Here is a 16290-nt window from a genome sequence, read left to right on the forward strand (position 1 = left end):
GTGTTGTTAAGAAACTTTAATAAATATATATTTTTAAAAAAAGATTGTGGGGGATTCAGCGATGGTAATGCCATTGAATGTCAAGGGGAGATGGTTAGATCCTCTCTTGTTGGAGAAACTTGCCTTCTCTCTCCCCAAGTTACACCATAATTGTTCTATGTTGAGTTTCATCTGCTGTGTGTTTCTCTAACTTGATATTAAATCGGTATATCATCCCGTGTGGGGATTTGACCCTAGGTTTGGATGATTAGTCAGGTATCTAGGGAATGTGGGGGGGGGGGGGAAAAGCAGGGATTAACATTAGAAAGGGATGTAAGTCCCCACCCCACCCCACCAGACCCGTGCACAACGCAATGGGAGGAGGGCCATTCAGCCCCGTCGAGCCCTGCGCCCCCATTCAGTTAGACTGGGGCCAATCTGGGCGGGATGAGGGAAGGGGAGCGTGGGACAGGGCGGGAGAGTGTGGGACAGGGGAGAGAACGTGAGTGTGGATGGGGAAGAGAGAGTGTGGGACAGTGAGAGTATCTGGAATGGGAGGGGCGGACAGTGTGGGATGAGGAGGGGTGAGAGTGTGGCATGGGGAGAGGAGAGAGAGCGTGGGATGGGAAAGGGAGCGTGTGGGACGTGGAGGAGTGTGCGTATTGTCATGAGAATGTCGAGAAATGGTTAGCTGCTCATGTTACTGCAGTGATGTCACGAGTGTGGGTGGAGCCGAGCTCTGGTTCTGCTTTTTAGTTTCACTTTGAGAAAAAGCTTGGGTGTGTCTGGGTTTTCCAGTGAGCTGCATCTGAAGTTAAACAAAGAGCTGTCCTGTTGATCTCTGCCATCCAAAGACTATCTCTGGATCATTTGGTGAATTCAGAATTATAAATGTTCTCAATAGTGAATGTGAACCTAATGTGCTCCTGTTTAAAGGTTTGTTAAGTCTTTTGGATGTTAAAAGAACAGCTTAAAGGATTACTTAGTGTTGTATTCTTTACTATTCTTTGTATTCTTTGGTCGTTATCTTTGAATTAATGTGCGAGTGCCCAGGGAAGGTAATACTCCTCTGGTGAGGCTGGTGTATTAATCAGTGAACGAGAGAGCAGCTGGAACCGGGCAGTTTTCATGGTGCGACACAGGTGAAGGTGGGGGTGGGCAAGGGGGCAGCACTGCCCACCCAGTGGTCGACGGAGCAGCTGGTGGAATTCGTCATCAGCAAGTTCCAGCAGCGGAGGACAGAGGCCTTAGAGGGCCTGGCCAAGGAGGTGGAGCCGCTCAGGTGGCGCAGAGGCTGGAGGCTCAGGGCCTTGTGATCCAGAAGGTGGAGGAGCCGGCCGGGGATGGGGGGTAGCGAGCACGAGGACCGGCTGACCTTGCTGGAGGCGGAGACGGAGATAAGCAGCCGGAAAAGGCTGAGGGAGAAGCTCGGTAATCGCTCCAGGAGTCAGAGTCTGAAAATTTCGGCATGCCTGAGGGAATTGAAGCCACCACGTTTATGGCAGGCATTCTGGCGAGGTCGATGGGGGAGGGGGGGGGCCCTCGACCGGCCCCTCGAGGTGGATCGGGCCCACACGGCGCTGAGGAGGAGGCCGCAGGTCGGCGAGCCTCCGAGAGAGATGGTGGTGAGGCTGCATCGGTTCCTGGATAAGGAGAAGGGCCTGAGGTGGGCGAGGCCGCCCAGGAAATGTACCTGGGAGGGGGGTGGGGGGGGGGGGGGGGGGGGGGGTGGGGGGGGAGGTATGACTGATCGGCGGGGAGGGGATGAGGAGGGATTTGAGGGAGCGGAGGCTGCCAAGTTATGGCAGGCATTCTGGAGAATGCCTGCCCCCCCCCCCCAATCAGGCTGGTCACGTGGAGTCTGAGGGGGCTGAACGGGCCGGTTAAACGGTCTCGTGTTTTTCACGCGTCTTAGGAGTTTGAAGGCGGACGTGGTGTTTTCACGGGAGACGCACCTGAAGCTGGGGGGAATCTGACGAGGCTGAGGAAGGGGTGGGTGGGGCGGGTGCTCTCGGGGCTGGATATGAAGACGAGGGGAGGGCGGCGGTGTTGGTCAATAAGAGGGTGGCGTTTGAGCTGGGGCCGATCCGGGGGGGCAGGTATGTGATGGTCAGTGGTAAGTTGGAGGAGATGCAGTAATCCTGGTGAATGTTTATGCCCCAATTGGGACAACGTGGACTTTATGAGGTGGGTGTTAGACCTGGACATGTATCGGCTGATTGTGTGTGTGTGTGTGTGTGTGTGTGGGGGGGGGTGATTTCAATACGGTCTTAGATCTGGACCACTCGAGTCCTGATTCATCGAAGGCGTCGATGGTGGCTGGAGAGATGAGTGGGGGTGGGGACCCGTGAAGGTTTGGGAAGCCGGGGGTGAAGGAGTTCTCGGCCGACTCGGAGTATTCACCGATTACTGTCTCTGACCATGCATCGCATTGGGTGGATTTGCGGGTGGTGCAGGGGGGGGTCCCGCAGTGGAGGTAGGATGTGGGGCCGTTGGTGGATAAGATAATGTGTGAGAGCTGTCATTCGGAGGTATGTGGAGTTGAATAACACGGGTGAGGTCACGACCGCCACACTATGGGAGGCACTTAAGGTGGTAGTTCGGGGTGGATTTATTTCGATCTGGCGCACAGCGAGAGGGCAAGGCTGGGAGATGAGAGTTTGAGGCCGATCGGAGGTACTCGGTGGCACTGGAGGAGGGGTTATTGAAGGAGAGGCAGACGCTCCAATTGGAGTTTGGGTTAATGTCCATGGGGAAGGCGGTGGGGCCGTTGCAGAGGGACAGTTTATGAGTACGTGCCGAAAGCGAGCAGGGTGCTGGCCCACCAGTTGAGGATCAGGCAGTGGCGAGGGAGATTGCCAGAGAGAGGGGCGAGAGGGGTAAGGTGGTGACGGACCCGGACGGGGTGTTTGAGGCCTCCCAAAGGAGGCTGTGCGAGTCAGAGCCTCCGTCCAGCGAGGAGGGGTTGAGACGGTTCCTGGACGGGTTGAAGGTGGATGGGGAGAGGGTGCAGGGTCTGGGGCCCCGATCGGGCTGAAGGTGGTGATGAACAGTGTGGGTGCGATGCAGGCCCCGGACGGGTTCCCAGGAGGGTTTTATAAGACGTTCAGTGCGGAGCTGGGTCGCTGTTTATGAGGATGTACAATGAGGCGAGGGATAGAGGGGGAAGCTACCCCCCTCCACATTGTCATAGATTTCTACCTCCCTGATTTTACAGGACAAGGAGGGTCGTACCGGCGTAAATCAGTGCTTAATGTCGATGCGAAGATGCTGACATCAGAAATAGAGGACTGCGTGACTGGGGAGGACCAGACGGGACTTGTGAAGGGAAGGCAGTTATTGGCCAATGTGCGCAGGCTGTTTAATGTAATTATGATGCCCTCGGAGGGGCAGGAGGTAGAGGCAGTGATGTAGAGGCGGTATCCCGGGATAAAGGCGGCGCGGGGATGGGCCCAGCTTGACTCTGGCAGGACTGGTGGAGGGAATGAGGGTGAACTTTAAGGGGTGGGATGTGTTGCCCGTCACTGGCTGGGCACATGCAGACGGTGAAAACGACAGTGCTGTCCAGGTTCATGTCCCAGAACCTCCCATCTTTATTCCCAAGTCCTTTTTTAGGAAGTTTAATGGCACAATTTTGGGGTGTGTGTTGGGGTGTTCTTGCAGCGGGGGCAGGGGGTGTTAAAGATCATCTGGAAGTCTTCATCTGAAAGGTACTCCTCCTTCCTTTTGAGATCCACTTCCTGAGGCAGCTCCTCCTGCAGCTTATTGATGAGCTGAATTTCATAAATTATTATTGGGCAGCAGACATCGCAATGGTGAGGAAATGTGTGGGGACGGATGGAGGCGGCTTCGCGTGTGGGGGTGAGTTTGGGTTTGGGGGCACTGTTGTTGGTGCCCCTTCCGTTCTCACCGGCCAGGTGCTCCGTGAGCCCAGCGGCGAAGGCGTTACGGGTGTGGGGGCAGCGTTTGGGGTTGGAGGGCGCCGGAATGTGACAATCACAGGTTTGTGCCGGCTGGCGCTGGATGTGAGGCTCTGGGGGTGGCAGCAGGCGGGCATTGGGCACTCCAGAGACTTGTTTATCGGGGGGCACGTTGGCGGGGCTGGAGGAGTTGTCGGAGTCGCCCAAGGGGACCGGTTTCAGGTACCGGCAGGTTCGGGATTTTGTGGGGAGAGGTAGCGTCCTTCTCGGACGTTTTGGGACAAGCTGCTGTTGGAGGATGATATGGGGAAAGAGGAGGATGTGGGATATTTATAAGGAACTGATGGAGAGGGAGGGCGCCCTGGTGGAGGAGATCAAAGGCAAATGTGAGGAGTAGGGAGGGGAGGTGGGGGTATGGTTCTGGTCGCCTCATTATAGGATGTGGATGCTTTGGAGAGGGTGCAGAGGAGATTTATCAGGATGCTGCCTGGACTGGAGGGCATGTCTTATGAAATAAGGTTGAGGGAGCTAGGGCTTTTCTCACTGGAGCGAAGAAGGAAGAGAGGTGACTTGATAGAGGTGTACAAGGTGATGAGAGACATGGATAGAGTGGACAGCCAGAGACTTTTCCCCAGGGTGGAAATGGCTGTCACGAGGGGACATAATTTTAAGGTGATTGGAGGAAGGTATAGGGGAGATGTCAGAGGTTGGTTCTTTACACAGAGAGTGGTGAGTGTGTGGAATACACTGCCAGCAGAGGTGGTGGAGTCAGTCATTCGGGACATTTAAGTGACTCTTAGACAGGCACATGGACAGCAGTGAATTGAAGGGGTGCGGGTTAGGCTGATCTTAGATTAAGATGAGTGGTCGGCACACCATCGTGGGCCGAAGGGCCTGTACTGTTCTATGTTCTATCCCGGAGACGGAATTTGTTGGGTCTGGCGGGACTCCGAGTCGCCAAAGGTGGGGGTGTGGGTGAGCGACTTGGCAGACGTCCTGAGGCTGGAGAAGGTCAAGTTCACTTGGTGGGGGGTCGGAGGTTGGACTTGCCCGGAGGTAGAAACCATTCATCGATTTTTTTTCGAGGTGGATTGAGGGGCCAGCTGGGTGGGGGGGGGCAGGATAAGGGGGTAAAAGTAGGAAGGCGGAGTGAAGGGGGGGGGGGGGTGTTGGCATTGGGGGGGTGTTGGTATTGGGGAAGGTTGTGGTATTTGTTTGCGTTGATGTTTTGGTCTCCTGCGATTTTTGTGTGTAAATTTTCACAGTAACTTCATTGCAGTGTTAATGTAAGCCTACTTGCGACAATAGTAAAGATTATTATTATATACATGCAAAAAGCCTTGAATAAAAATATTTTAAAAAAAAAGAGTTTGAGCTGGGGGAAGGTGTTGGGAAGGGAGGGTGAAGCATAGCGACTTGTGAAGCTTACTGCTGGTAATGAACTTTGCGCCGCAACGCGAGGGGGTGCCGCGGAGCGGGGGGGGGGGGGTGGAGACGGCGACACTCCACCTCGGAGAGTGCCCAAGCTGTGAAGCTCAGCCACGGCCCCCGCCCCCCCCCCCACCGGAGATACGGAGCAGAACTCGCGTCGTGAGGCGGGGCTGGTATTCAGCTCAACGCTCCGAGAATCGTCATCCAACATCCCTTCGAGCCCCGTGCGTGGCTGTCCGTTATGACCCCTTCTTCTTCGGGACGGTTCTGAAAATATAAAAAAAAGGACGGGGCGGAGGAGGGGGTGTGGTTGGGGAGAAAGAACTTAATTAACTGGCAAGGTCGGGCAGCATTATCCCAGGAATGAGAGCCATCAATATGAGCGCCTGTAGGATTACGAGGCAAAGAAAACAGGCCATTCGGCCCCTCTGTTGTGCCGGGTTCCTGCCCCACAATACACCAGCCTCATCCCACACTCCCCACTTCATCTCCCACATCCTTCTATTCATTTCTCCCTCATGTGTTTATCCAGCTTCCCTCCTGCCCCCTTAAACACATCGACATGATTCACCTCAAGCACTCCCCGTGGGAGCGAGTTCCACATTCTCCCCACGGGAGCGAGTTCCACATTCTCCCCACTCCCTGTGGGAGCGAGATCCACATTCTCCCCACTCCCCGTGGGAGCGAGTTCCACATTCTCCCCACTCCCCATGGGAGCGAGTTCCACATTCTCCCCACTCCCCGTGGGAGGGAGTTCCACATTTTCCCCATTCCCTGTGGGAGCGAGTTCCAAATTCTGCCCACTCCCTGTGGGAGCGAGTCCCACATTCTCCCCACTCCCCGAAGGAGCGAGTCCCGCATTCTCCCCACTCCCCCTGGCAGCGAGTCCCACATTCTCCTCACTCCCCATGGGAGCGAGTCCCACATTCTCCTCACTCCCCATGGGAGCGAGTCCCACATTCTCCTCACTCCCCGTGGCACAAGTTCCACATTCTCCCCACTCCCCGTGGGAGCGAGTCCCACATTCTGCCCACTCCCCGTGGGAGCGAGTCCCACAAATTTCCTCACTCCCCGTGGGAGCGAGTCCCGCATTCTCCCCACTCCCCTGGGGAGCGAGTCCCACATTCTCCCCACTCCACATGGGAGCGAGTTCCACACTCTCCCCACTCCCCATGGGAGCGATTCCCACAATCTCCCCACTCACCGTGGGAGCTAGTTCCACATTCTCCCCACTCCCCGTGGGAGCGAGGCCCACATTCTCCCCACTCCCCGAGGGAGCGAGTTCCACATTCTCCCCACTCCCGGTGGGAGCGAGTCCCACATTCTCCCCACTCCTCGTAGGAGCGAGTTCCACACACTCCCCACTCGCCGTGGGAGCAAGTTCCACATTCTGCCCACTCCCCGTGGGAGCGAGTCCCACATTCTCCCCACTCGCCGTGCGAGCAAGTTCAACATTCTCCCCACTCCCTGTGGGAGCGAGGCCCACATTCTCCTCACTCCACGTGGGAGCGTGTTCCATATTCTCCCCACTCCCCATGGGAGCGAGTCCCAGATTCTCCTCACTCCCCGTGGCACAAGTTCCACATTCTCCCCACTCCCCGTGGCACAAGTTCCACATTCTCCCCACTCCCCGTGGGAGGGAGTCCCACATTCTCCCCACTCCCCGTGGCACAAGTTCCACATTCTCCCCACTCCCCGTGGGAGGGAGTCCCACATTCTCCCCGCTCCCCGTGGGAGCGAGTCCCACATTCTCCCCACTCCCCGTGGGAGCGAGTCCCACATTCTCCCCACTCCCCGTGGGAGCTAGTCCCACAATCTCCCCACTCCCCGTGGGAGCAAGTCCCACATTCTGCCCACTCCCCGTGAGAGCGAGTCCCACATTCTCCCCACTCTCCGTGGGAGTGATTCCCACAATCTCCCCACTCCCCGTGGGAGCGAGTCCCACATTCTCCCCACTCTCCGTGGGAGTGATTTCCACAATCTCCCCACTCCTCGTGGGAGCGAATCCCACATTCTCCACACTCTCCATAGGAGCGAGTTCCACATTCTGCCCACTCCCTGTGGGAGCGAGTTCCACATTCTCCCCACTCCCCGTGGGAGCGAGTTCCACTTTCTTCCCACTCCCCGTGGGAGCGTGTCCCACATTCTCCCCACTCCCCCTGGGAGCAAGTCCCACATTCTCCCCGTGGGAGCGAGTCCCGCATTCTCCCCACGGGAGCGAGTCCCACATTCTCCTCACACCCCGTGGCACAAGTTCCACATTCTCCCAACTCCCCGTGGGAGCGAGTCCCACGTCCTGCCCACTCCCCGTGGGAGCGAGTCCCACATTCTCCCCAAGGGAGCGAGTCCCAGTCCATCACACGAACCTGCCTCCCATCCATTTACTCCATCTACACCTCCCGCTGCCTGGGGAAAGCGGGCAGCATAATCAAAGACCCCTCCCACCCGGCTTACTCACTCTTCCAACTTCTTCCATCGGGCAGGAGATACAGAAGTCTGAGAACACGCACGAACAGACTCAAAAACAGCTTCTTCCCCACTGTTACCAGACTCCTAAATGATCCTCTTATGGACTGACCTCATTAACACTACACCCTGTATGCTTCATCCGATGCCAGTGCTTATGTAGTTACATTGTATATGTTGTGTTGCCCTATTATGTATTTTCTTTTATTCCCTTTTCGTCTCATGTACTTAATGATCTGTTGAGCTGCTCGCAGAAAAATACTTTTCACTGTACCTCGGTACACGTGACAATAAACAAATCCAATCAAATCCACATTCTCCCCACTCCCCGTGGGAGCGAGTCCCACATTCTCCCCACTCCCCGTGGGAGCGAGTCCCACATTCTCCCCACGGGAGCGAGTTCCACATTCTCCCCACGGGAGCGAGCCCCACATTCCCCCCACTCCCCATAGGAGCGAGCCCCACATTCCCCCCACTCCCCGTGGGAGCGAGTCCCACATTCTCCCCACTCCACTTGGATCCGAGTTCCACATTCTCCCCACTCCCCGTGGGAGCGGGTCCCACATTCTCCCCACTCCCCGTGGGAGCGAGACCCACATTCTCCCCACTCCCCGTGGGAGCGAGACCCACATTCTCCCCACTCCCCGTGGGAGCGAGTTCCACATTCTCCCCACTCCCCGTGGGAGCGAGACCCACATTCTCCCCACTCCGTGTGAGCGAGTTCCACATTCTCCCCACTCCCCATGGGAGCGAGTCCCACATTCTCCCCACTTCCCATGGGAGCGAGCCCCACATTCTCCTCACTCCCCGTGGGAGCGAGTCCCACATTCTCCCCACACCCCGGGGGAGCGAGACCCACATTCTCCCCACTCCCCGTGGGAGCGAGTTCCACATTCTCCCCACTCCCCGTGGGAGCGAGTTCCACTTTCTTCCCACTCCCCGTGGGAGCGAGGCCCACATTCTCCCCACTCCCCGAGGGTGCGAGTTCCACATTCTCCCCACTCCCGGTGGGAGCGAGTCCCACATTCTCCCCACTCCTCGTAGGAGCGAGTTCCACATTCTCCCCACTCCCCGTGGGAGCGAGTTCCACATTCTCCCCACTCCCCGTGGGAGCGAGTTCCACACACTCCCCACTCGCCGTGGGAGCAAGTTCCACATTCTGCCCACTCCCCGTGGGAGCGAGTCCCACATTCTCCCCACTCGCCGTGCGAGCAAGTTCAACATTCTCCCCACTCCCTGTGGGAGCGAGGCCCACATTCTCCTCACTCCACGTGGGAGCGTGTTCCATATTCTCCCCACTCCCCATGGGAGCGAGTCCCAGATTCTCCTCACTCCCCGTGGCACAAGTTCCACATTCTCCCCACTCCCCGTGGCACAAGTTCCACATTCTCCCCACTCCCCGTGGGAGGGAGTCCCACATTCTCCCCGCTCCCCGTGGGAGCGAGTCCCACATTCTCCCCACTCCGCGTGGGAGCGAGTCCCACATTCTGCCCACTCCCCGTGAGAGCGAGTCCCACATTCTCCCCACTCTCCGTGGGAGTGATTCCCACAATCTCCCCACTCCCCGTGGGAGCAAGTCCCACATTCTCCCCACTCCGCGTGGGAGCGAGTCCCACATTCTGCCCACTCCCCGTGAGAGCGAGTCCCACATTCTCCCCACTCTCCGTGGGAGTGATTCCCACAATCTCCCCACTCCCCGTGGGAGCGAGTCCCACATTCTCCCCACTCTCCGTGGGAGTGATTCCCACAATCTCCCCACTCCTCGTGGGAGCGAATCCCACATTCTCCACACTCTCCATAGGAGCGAGTTCCACATTCTGCCCACTCCCTGTGGGAGCGAGTTCCACATTCTCCCCACTCCCCGTGGGAGCGAGTTCCACTTTCTTCCCACTCCCCGTGGGAGCGAGACCCACATTCTCCCCACACCCCGTGGGAGCGTGTCCCACATTCTCCCCACTCCCCCTGGGAGCAAGTCCCACATTCTCCCCGTGGGAGCGAGTCCCGCATTCTCCCCACTCCCCATGGGAGCGAGTCCCACATTCTCCTCACACCCCGTGGCACAAGTTCCACATTCTCCCAACTCCCCGTGGGAGCGAGTCCCACGTCCTGCCCACTCCCCGTGGGAGCGAGTCCCACATTCTCCCCAAGGGAGCGAGTCCCAGTCCATCACACGAACCTGCCTCCCATCCATTTACTCCATCTACACCTCCCGCTGCCTGGGGAAAGCGGGCAGCATAATCAAAGACCCCTCCCACCCGGCTTACTCACTCTTCCAACTTCTTCCATCGGGCAGGAGATACAGAAGTCTGAGAACACGCACAAACAGACTCAAAAATAGCTTCTTCCCCACTGTTACCAGACTCCTAAAGGATCCTCTTATGGACTGACCTCATTAACACTACACCCTGTATGCTTCATCCGATGCCAGTGCTTATGTAGTTACATTGTATATGTTGTGTTGCCCTATTATGTATTTTCTTTTATTCCCTTTTCGTCTCATGTACTTAATGATCTGTTGAGCTGCTCGCAGAAAAATACTTTTCACTGTACCTCGGTACACGTGACAATAAACAAATCCAAACAAATCCACATTCTCCCCACTCCCCGTGGGAGCGAGTCCCACATTCTCCCCACTCCCCGTGGGAGCGAGTCCCACATTCTCCCCACTCCCCGTGGGAGCGAGTTCCACATTCTCCCCACCGGAGCGAGCCCCACATTCCCCCCACTCCCCGTGGGAGCGAGTCCCACATTCTCCCCACTCCACTTGGATCCGAGTTCCACATTCTCCCCACTCCCCGTGGGAGCGGGTCCCACATTCTCCCCACTCCCCGTGGGAGCGAGACCCACATTCTCCCCACTCCCCGTGGGAGCGAGACCCACATTCTCCCCACTCCCCGTGGGAGCGAGTTCCACATTCTCCCCACTCCCCGTGGGAGCGAGACCCACATTCTCCCCACTCCGTGGGAGCGAGTTCCACATTCTCCCCACTCCCCATGGGAGCGAGTCCCACATTCTCCCCACTTCCCATGGGAGCGAGCCCCACATTCTCCTCACTCCCCGTGGGAGCGAGACCCACATTCTCCCCACTCCCCGTGGGAGCGAGACCCACATTCTCCCCACTCCCCGTGGGAGCGAGACCCACATTCTCCCCACTCCCCGTGGGAGCGAGTTCCACATTCTCCCCACTCCCCGTGGGAGCGAGACCCACATTCTCCCCACTCCGTGGGAGCGAGTTCCACATTCTCCCCACTCCCCATGGGAGCGAGTCCCACATTCTCCCCACTTCCCATGGGAGCGAGCCCCACATTCTCCTCACTCCCCGTGGGAGCGAGTCCCACATTCTCCCCACACCCCGGGGGAGCGAGACCCACATTCTCCCCACTCCCCGTGGGAGCGAGTTCCACATTCTCCCCACTCCCCGAGGGTGCGAGTTCCACATTCTCCCCACTCCCGGTGGGAGCGAGTCCCACATTCTCCCCACTCCTCGTAGGAGCGAGTTCCACACACTCCCCACTCGCCGTGGGAGCAAGTTCCACATTCTGCCCACTCCCCGTGGGAGCGAGTCCCACATTCTCCCCACTCGCCGTGCGAGCAAGTTCAACATTCTCCCCACTCCCTGTGGGAGCGAGTCCCACATTCTCCTCACTCCACGTGGGAGCGTGTTCCATATTCTCCCCACTCCCCATGGGAGCGAGTCCCAGATTCTCCTCACTCCCCGTGGCACAAGTTCCACATTCTCCCCACTCCCCGTGGCACAAGTTCCACATTCTCCCCACTCCCCGTGGGAGGGAGTCCCACATTCTCCCCGCTCCCCGTGGGAGCGAGTCCCACATTCTCCCCACTCCCCGTGGGAGCGAGTCCCACATTCTCCCCACTCCCCGTGGGAGCTAGTCCCACAATCTCCCCACTCCCCGTGGGAGCAAGTCCCACATTCTCCCCACTCCGCGTGGGAGCGAGTCCCACATTCTGCCCACTCCCCGTGAGAGCGAGTCCCACATTCTCCCCACTCTCCGTGGGAGTGATTCCCACAATCTCCCCACTCCCCGTGGGAGCAAGTCCCACATTCTCCCCACTCCGCGTGGGAGCGAGTCCCACATTCTGCCCACTCCCCGTGAGAGCGAGTCCCACATTCTCCCCACTCTCCGTGGGAGTGATTCCCACAATCTCCCCACTCCCCGTGGGAGCGAGTCCCACATTCTCCCCACTCTCCGTGGGAGAGATTCCCACAATCTCCCCACTCCTCGTGGGAGCGAATCCCACATTCTCCACACTCTCCATAGGAGCGAGTTCCACATTCTGCCCACTCCCTGTGGGAGCGAGTTCCACATTCTCCCCACTCCCCGTGGGAGCGAGTTCCACTTTCTTCCCACTCCCCGTGGGAGCGAGACCCACATTCTCCCCACACCCCGTGGGAGCGTGTCCCACATTCTCCCCACTCCCCCTGGGAGCAAGTCCCACATTCTCCCCGTGGGAGCGAGTCCCGCATTCTCCCCACTCCCCATGGGAGCGAGTCCCACATTCTCCTCACACCCCGTGGCACAAGTTCCACATTCTCCCAACTCCCCGTGGGAGCGAGTCCCACGTCCTGCCCACTCCCCGTGGGAGCGAGTCCCACATTCTCCCCAAGGGAGCGAGTCCCAGTCCATCACACGAACCTGCCTCCCATCCATTTACTCCATCTACACCTCCCGCTGCCTGGGGAAAGCGGGCAGCATAATCAAAGACCCCTCCCACCCGGCTTACTCACTCTTCCAACTTCTTCCATCGGGCAGGAGATACAGAAGTCTGAGAACACGCACAAACAGACTCAAAAACAGCTTCTTCCCCACTGTTACCAGACTCCTAAAGGATCCTCTTATGGACTGACCTCATTAACACTACACCCTGTATGCTTCATCCGATGCCAGTGCTTATGTAGTTACATTGTATATGTTGTGTTGCCCTATTATGTATTTTCTTTTATTCCCTTTTCGTCTCATGTACTTAATGATCTGTTGAGCTGCTCGCAGAAAAATACTTTTCACTGTACCTCGGTACACGTGACAATAAACAAATCCAAACAAATCCACATTCTCCCCACTCCCCGTGGGAGCGAGTCCCACATTCTCCCCACTCCCCGTGGGAGCGAGTCCCACATTCTCCCCACTCCCCGTGGGAGCGAGTTCCACATTCTCCCCACGGGAGCGAGCCCCACATTCCCCCCACTCCCCATAGGAGCGAGCCCCACATTCCCCCCACTCCCCGTGGGAGCGAGTCCCACATTCTCCCCACTCCACTTGGATCCGAGTTCCACATTCTCCCCACTCCCCGTGGGAGCGGGTCCCACATTCTCCCCACTCCCCGTGGGAGCGAGACCCACATTCTCCCCACTCCCCGTGGGAGCGAGACCCACATTCTCCCCACTCCCCGTGGGAGCGAGTTCCACATTCTCCCCACTCCCCGTGGGAGCGAGACCCACATTCTCCCCACTCCGTGTGAGCGAGTTCCACATTCTCCCCACTCCCCATGGGAGCGAGTCCCACATTCTCCCCACTTCCCATGGGAGCGAGCCCCACATTCTCCTCACTCCCCGTGGGAGCGAGACCCACATTCTCCCCACTCCCCGTGGGAGCGAGACCCACATTCTCCCCACTCCCCGTGGGAGCGAGACCCACATTCTCCCCACTCCCCGTGGGAGCGAGACCCACATTCTCCCCACTCCCCGTGGGAGCGAGTTCCACATTCTCCCCACTCCCCGTGGGAGCGAGTTCCACTTTCTTCCCACTCCCCGTGGGAGCGAGACCCACATTCTCCCCACACCCCGTGGGAGCGTGTCCCACATTCTCCCCACTCCCCCTGGGAGCAAGTCCCACATTCTCCCCGTGGGAGCGAGTCCCGCATTCTCCCCACTCCCCATGGGAGCGAGTCCCACATTCTCCTCACACCCCGTGGCACAAGTTCCACATTCTCCCAACTCCCCGTGGGAGCGAGTCCCACGTCCTGCCCACTCCCCGTGGGAGCGAGTCCCACATTCTCCCCAAGGGAGCGAGTCCCAGTCCATCACACGAACCTGCCTCCCATCCATTTACTCCATCTACACCTCCCGCTGCCTGGGGAAAGCGGGCAGCATAATCAAAGACCCCTCCCACCCGGCTTACTCACTCTTCCAACTTCTTCCATCGGGCAGGAGATACAGAAGTCTGAGAACACGCACAAACAGACTCAAAAACAGCTTCTTCCCCACTGTTACCAGACTCCTAAAGGATCCTCTTATGGACTGACCTCATTAACACTACACCCTGTATGCTTCATCCGATGCCAGTGCTTATGTAGTTACATTGTATATGTTGTGTTGCCCTATTATGTATTTTCTTTTATTCCCTTTTCGTCTCATGTACTTAATGATCTGTTGAGCTGCTCGCAGAAAAATACTTTTCACTGTACCTCGGTACACGTGACAATAAACAAATCCAATCAAATCCACATTCTCCCCACTCCCCGTGGGAGCGAGTCCCACATTCTCCCCACTCCCCGTGGGAGCGAGTCCCACATTCTCCCCACTCCCCGTGGGAGCGAGTTCCACATTCTCCCCACGGGAGCGAGCCCCACATTCCCCCCACTCCCCATAGGAGCGAGCCCCACATTCCCCCCACTCCCCGTGGGAGCGAGTCCCACATTCTCCCCACTCCACTTGGATCCGAGTTCCACATTCTCCCCACTCCCCGTGGGAGCGGGTCCCACATTCTCCCCACTCCCCGTGGGACCGAGTTCCACATTCTCCCCACTCCCCGTGGGAGCGAGTCCCACATTTTCCCCACTCCACGTGGGAGCGAGACCCACATTCTCCCCACTCCCCGTGGGAGCGAGTTCCACATTCTCCCCACTCCCCGTGGGAGCGAGACCCACATTCTCCCCACTCCGTGTGAGCGAGTTCCACATTCTCCCCACTCCCCATGGGAGCGAGTCCCACATTCTCCCCACTTCCCATGGGAGCGAGCCCCACATTCTCCTCACTCCCCGTGGGAGCGGGTCCCACATTCTCCCCACACCCCGGGGGAGCGAGTCCCACAATCGCCCCACTCCCCGTGGGAGCGAGTTCCACATTCTCCCCACACCCCGTGGGAGCGAGCCCCACATTCTCCTCACTCCCCGTGGGAGCGAGTCCCACATTCTCCCCACTCCCCGTGGGAGCGAGTTCCACATTCTCCCCACGCCCCGTGGGAGCGAGTCCCACATTCTCCCCACACCCCGTGGGAGCGAGTCCCACATTCCCCCCACTCCCCGTGGGCGCGAGTCCCACATTCTCCCCACTCCCCGTGGGAGCGAGTCCCACATTCTCCCTACTCCCTGTGGGAGCGAGTCCCACATTCCCCCCACTCCCCGTGGGCGCGAGTCCCACATTCTCCCCACTCCCCGTGGGAGCGAGTCCCACATTCTCCCTACTCCCTGTGGGAGCGAGTCCCACATTCTCCCCACTCCCCGTGGGAGCGAGCCCCACATTCTCCTGAAATCCCCCTGATTGGATTTATCAGTGACTGTCTTGGATAAACGTCTTCTCATTCAGCTCTTCCTCTCAAGAACCTTGTGTCATCTTAAAGACCTAGATTCGGGTTCCCACCCCCTCCAGGCTAAGAAGTGGCCCAGCCTCTCATCCTTTCCTGATGTGACGATGAACCCAGACATCACCGGGATTGTTGTCGGCGATCTCCGCAGCCTCTCCGGTGTCTGTCTAATCGAGGCCCGGCCCAGCCTCGACCCTTCCTTCTCAGCCGCTGTGAAGTCAGGGAGGAAGGCTGCTTCCCCCTCCAAAAGCACTGCCGAGCCCCATCCTACCTCTGGGGCAGGCCCACGAAGGGGTCAAGGCCAGCAAGTCCCAATCGACAGGTGAAACACTGGAACCAGAATCTCCCCCCTCCACCTCCCCCAGTCCCTCCTCCTCCTCCCCTACCCCACCCCATGTTCCCAACCCCTCCCTAAGACCTCTGCCCTCACCCCATCAGTCTACAAACCCTTTCCCAACTCCCCCTCCCACAGCCCCATCCCTCCGCAACACCTCCTCTCCCTCTCTCCCAACCCCCCCTTAGAGATTCGACTGTGAACATCGAACATACAGTGCAGGAGGCCATGCGGCCTATCGAGTCTGCATCGACCCACTTCAGCCCTCACTTCCACCCTATCCCCGTAACCCCTCCTAACCCTTTTGGACACCAAGGGCAATTTATCACGGCCAATCCACCTAACCTGCATGTCTTTGGACTGGGTGTGTGTGTGTGGGGCGGGATCTTGGTTCTGTCCATAGCAGATGCTGTGTTTATGTTGGTGTGTTTGCGCGTGCGTGTTTGTGTGTGCGCGTGCATTTGTGTGTGCGTGTTTATGCGCGTGCGTGTTTGTATGTGTGCGCATTTGTGTGCGTGTGCTTACATGTGCGTTGTGTGCGTGTGCTTATGTGTGCATGTGTATGTGTGCGTGTTTGTGTGTATGTGCATGTTTGCGTGCGTGTTTGTGTGTGCGTTTA

The 16290-nt window shown here is 58.2% G+C and overlaps 1 protein-coding gene across 4 annotated transcripts in view; it reads right to left on the reverse strand.

Annotated features, from left to right (window-relative positions):
- Positions 1-1716: 1716 nt before the first annotated feature.
- slc35a2 (solute carrier family 35 member 2) overlaps positions 1717-16290 on the reverse strand; it is a 48885-nt gene continuing 34311 nt past the window's right edge. For all 4 annotated transcript variants that reach the window (XM_072487940.1, XM_072487939.1, XM_072487937.1 and 1 more), the window contains exon 5: positions 1717-5597. In XM_072487940.1, coding sequence (XP_072344041.1) covers positions 5570-5597 — 28 coding nt within the window. In that variant the 3' untranslated portion in view covers positions 1717-5569. The remainder of the gene's footprint in view (positions 5598-16290) is intronic.

This window comes from Scyliorhinus torazame, chromosome 22 (assembly GCF_047496885.1).
Source record: "Scyliorhinus torazame isolate Kashiwa2021f chromosome 22, sScyTor2.1, whole genome shotgun sequence".
NCBI classification, from domain to species: Eukaryota; Metazoa; Chordata; class Chondrichthyes; order Carcharhiniformes; family Scyliorhinidae; genus Scyliorhinus; species Scyliorhinus torazame.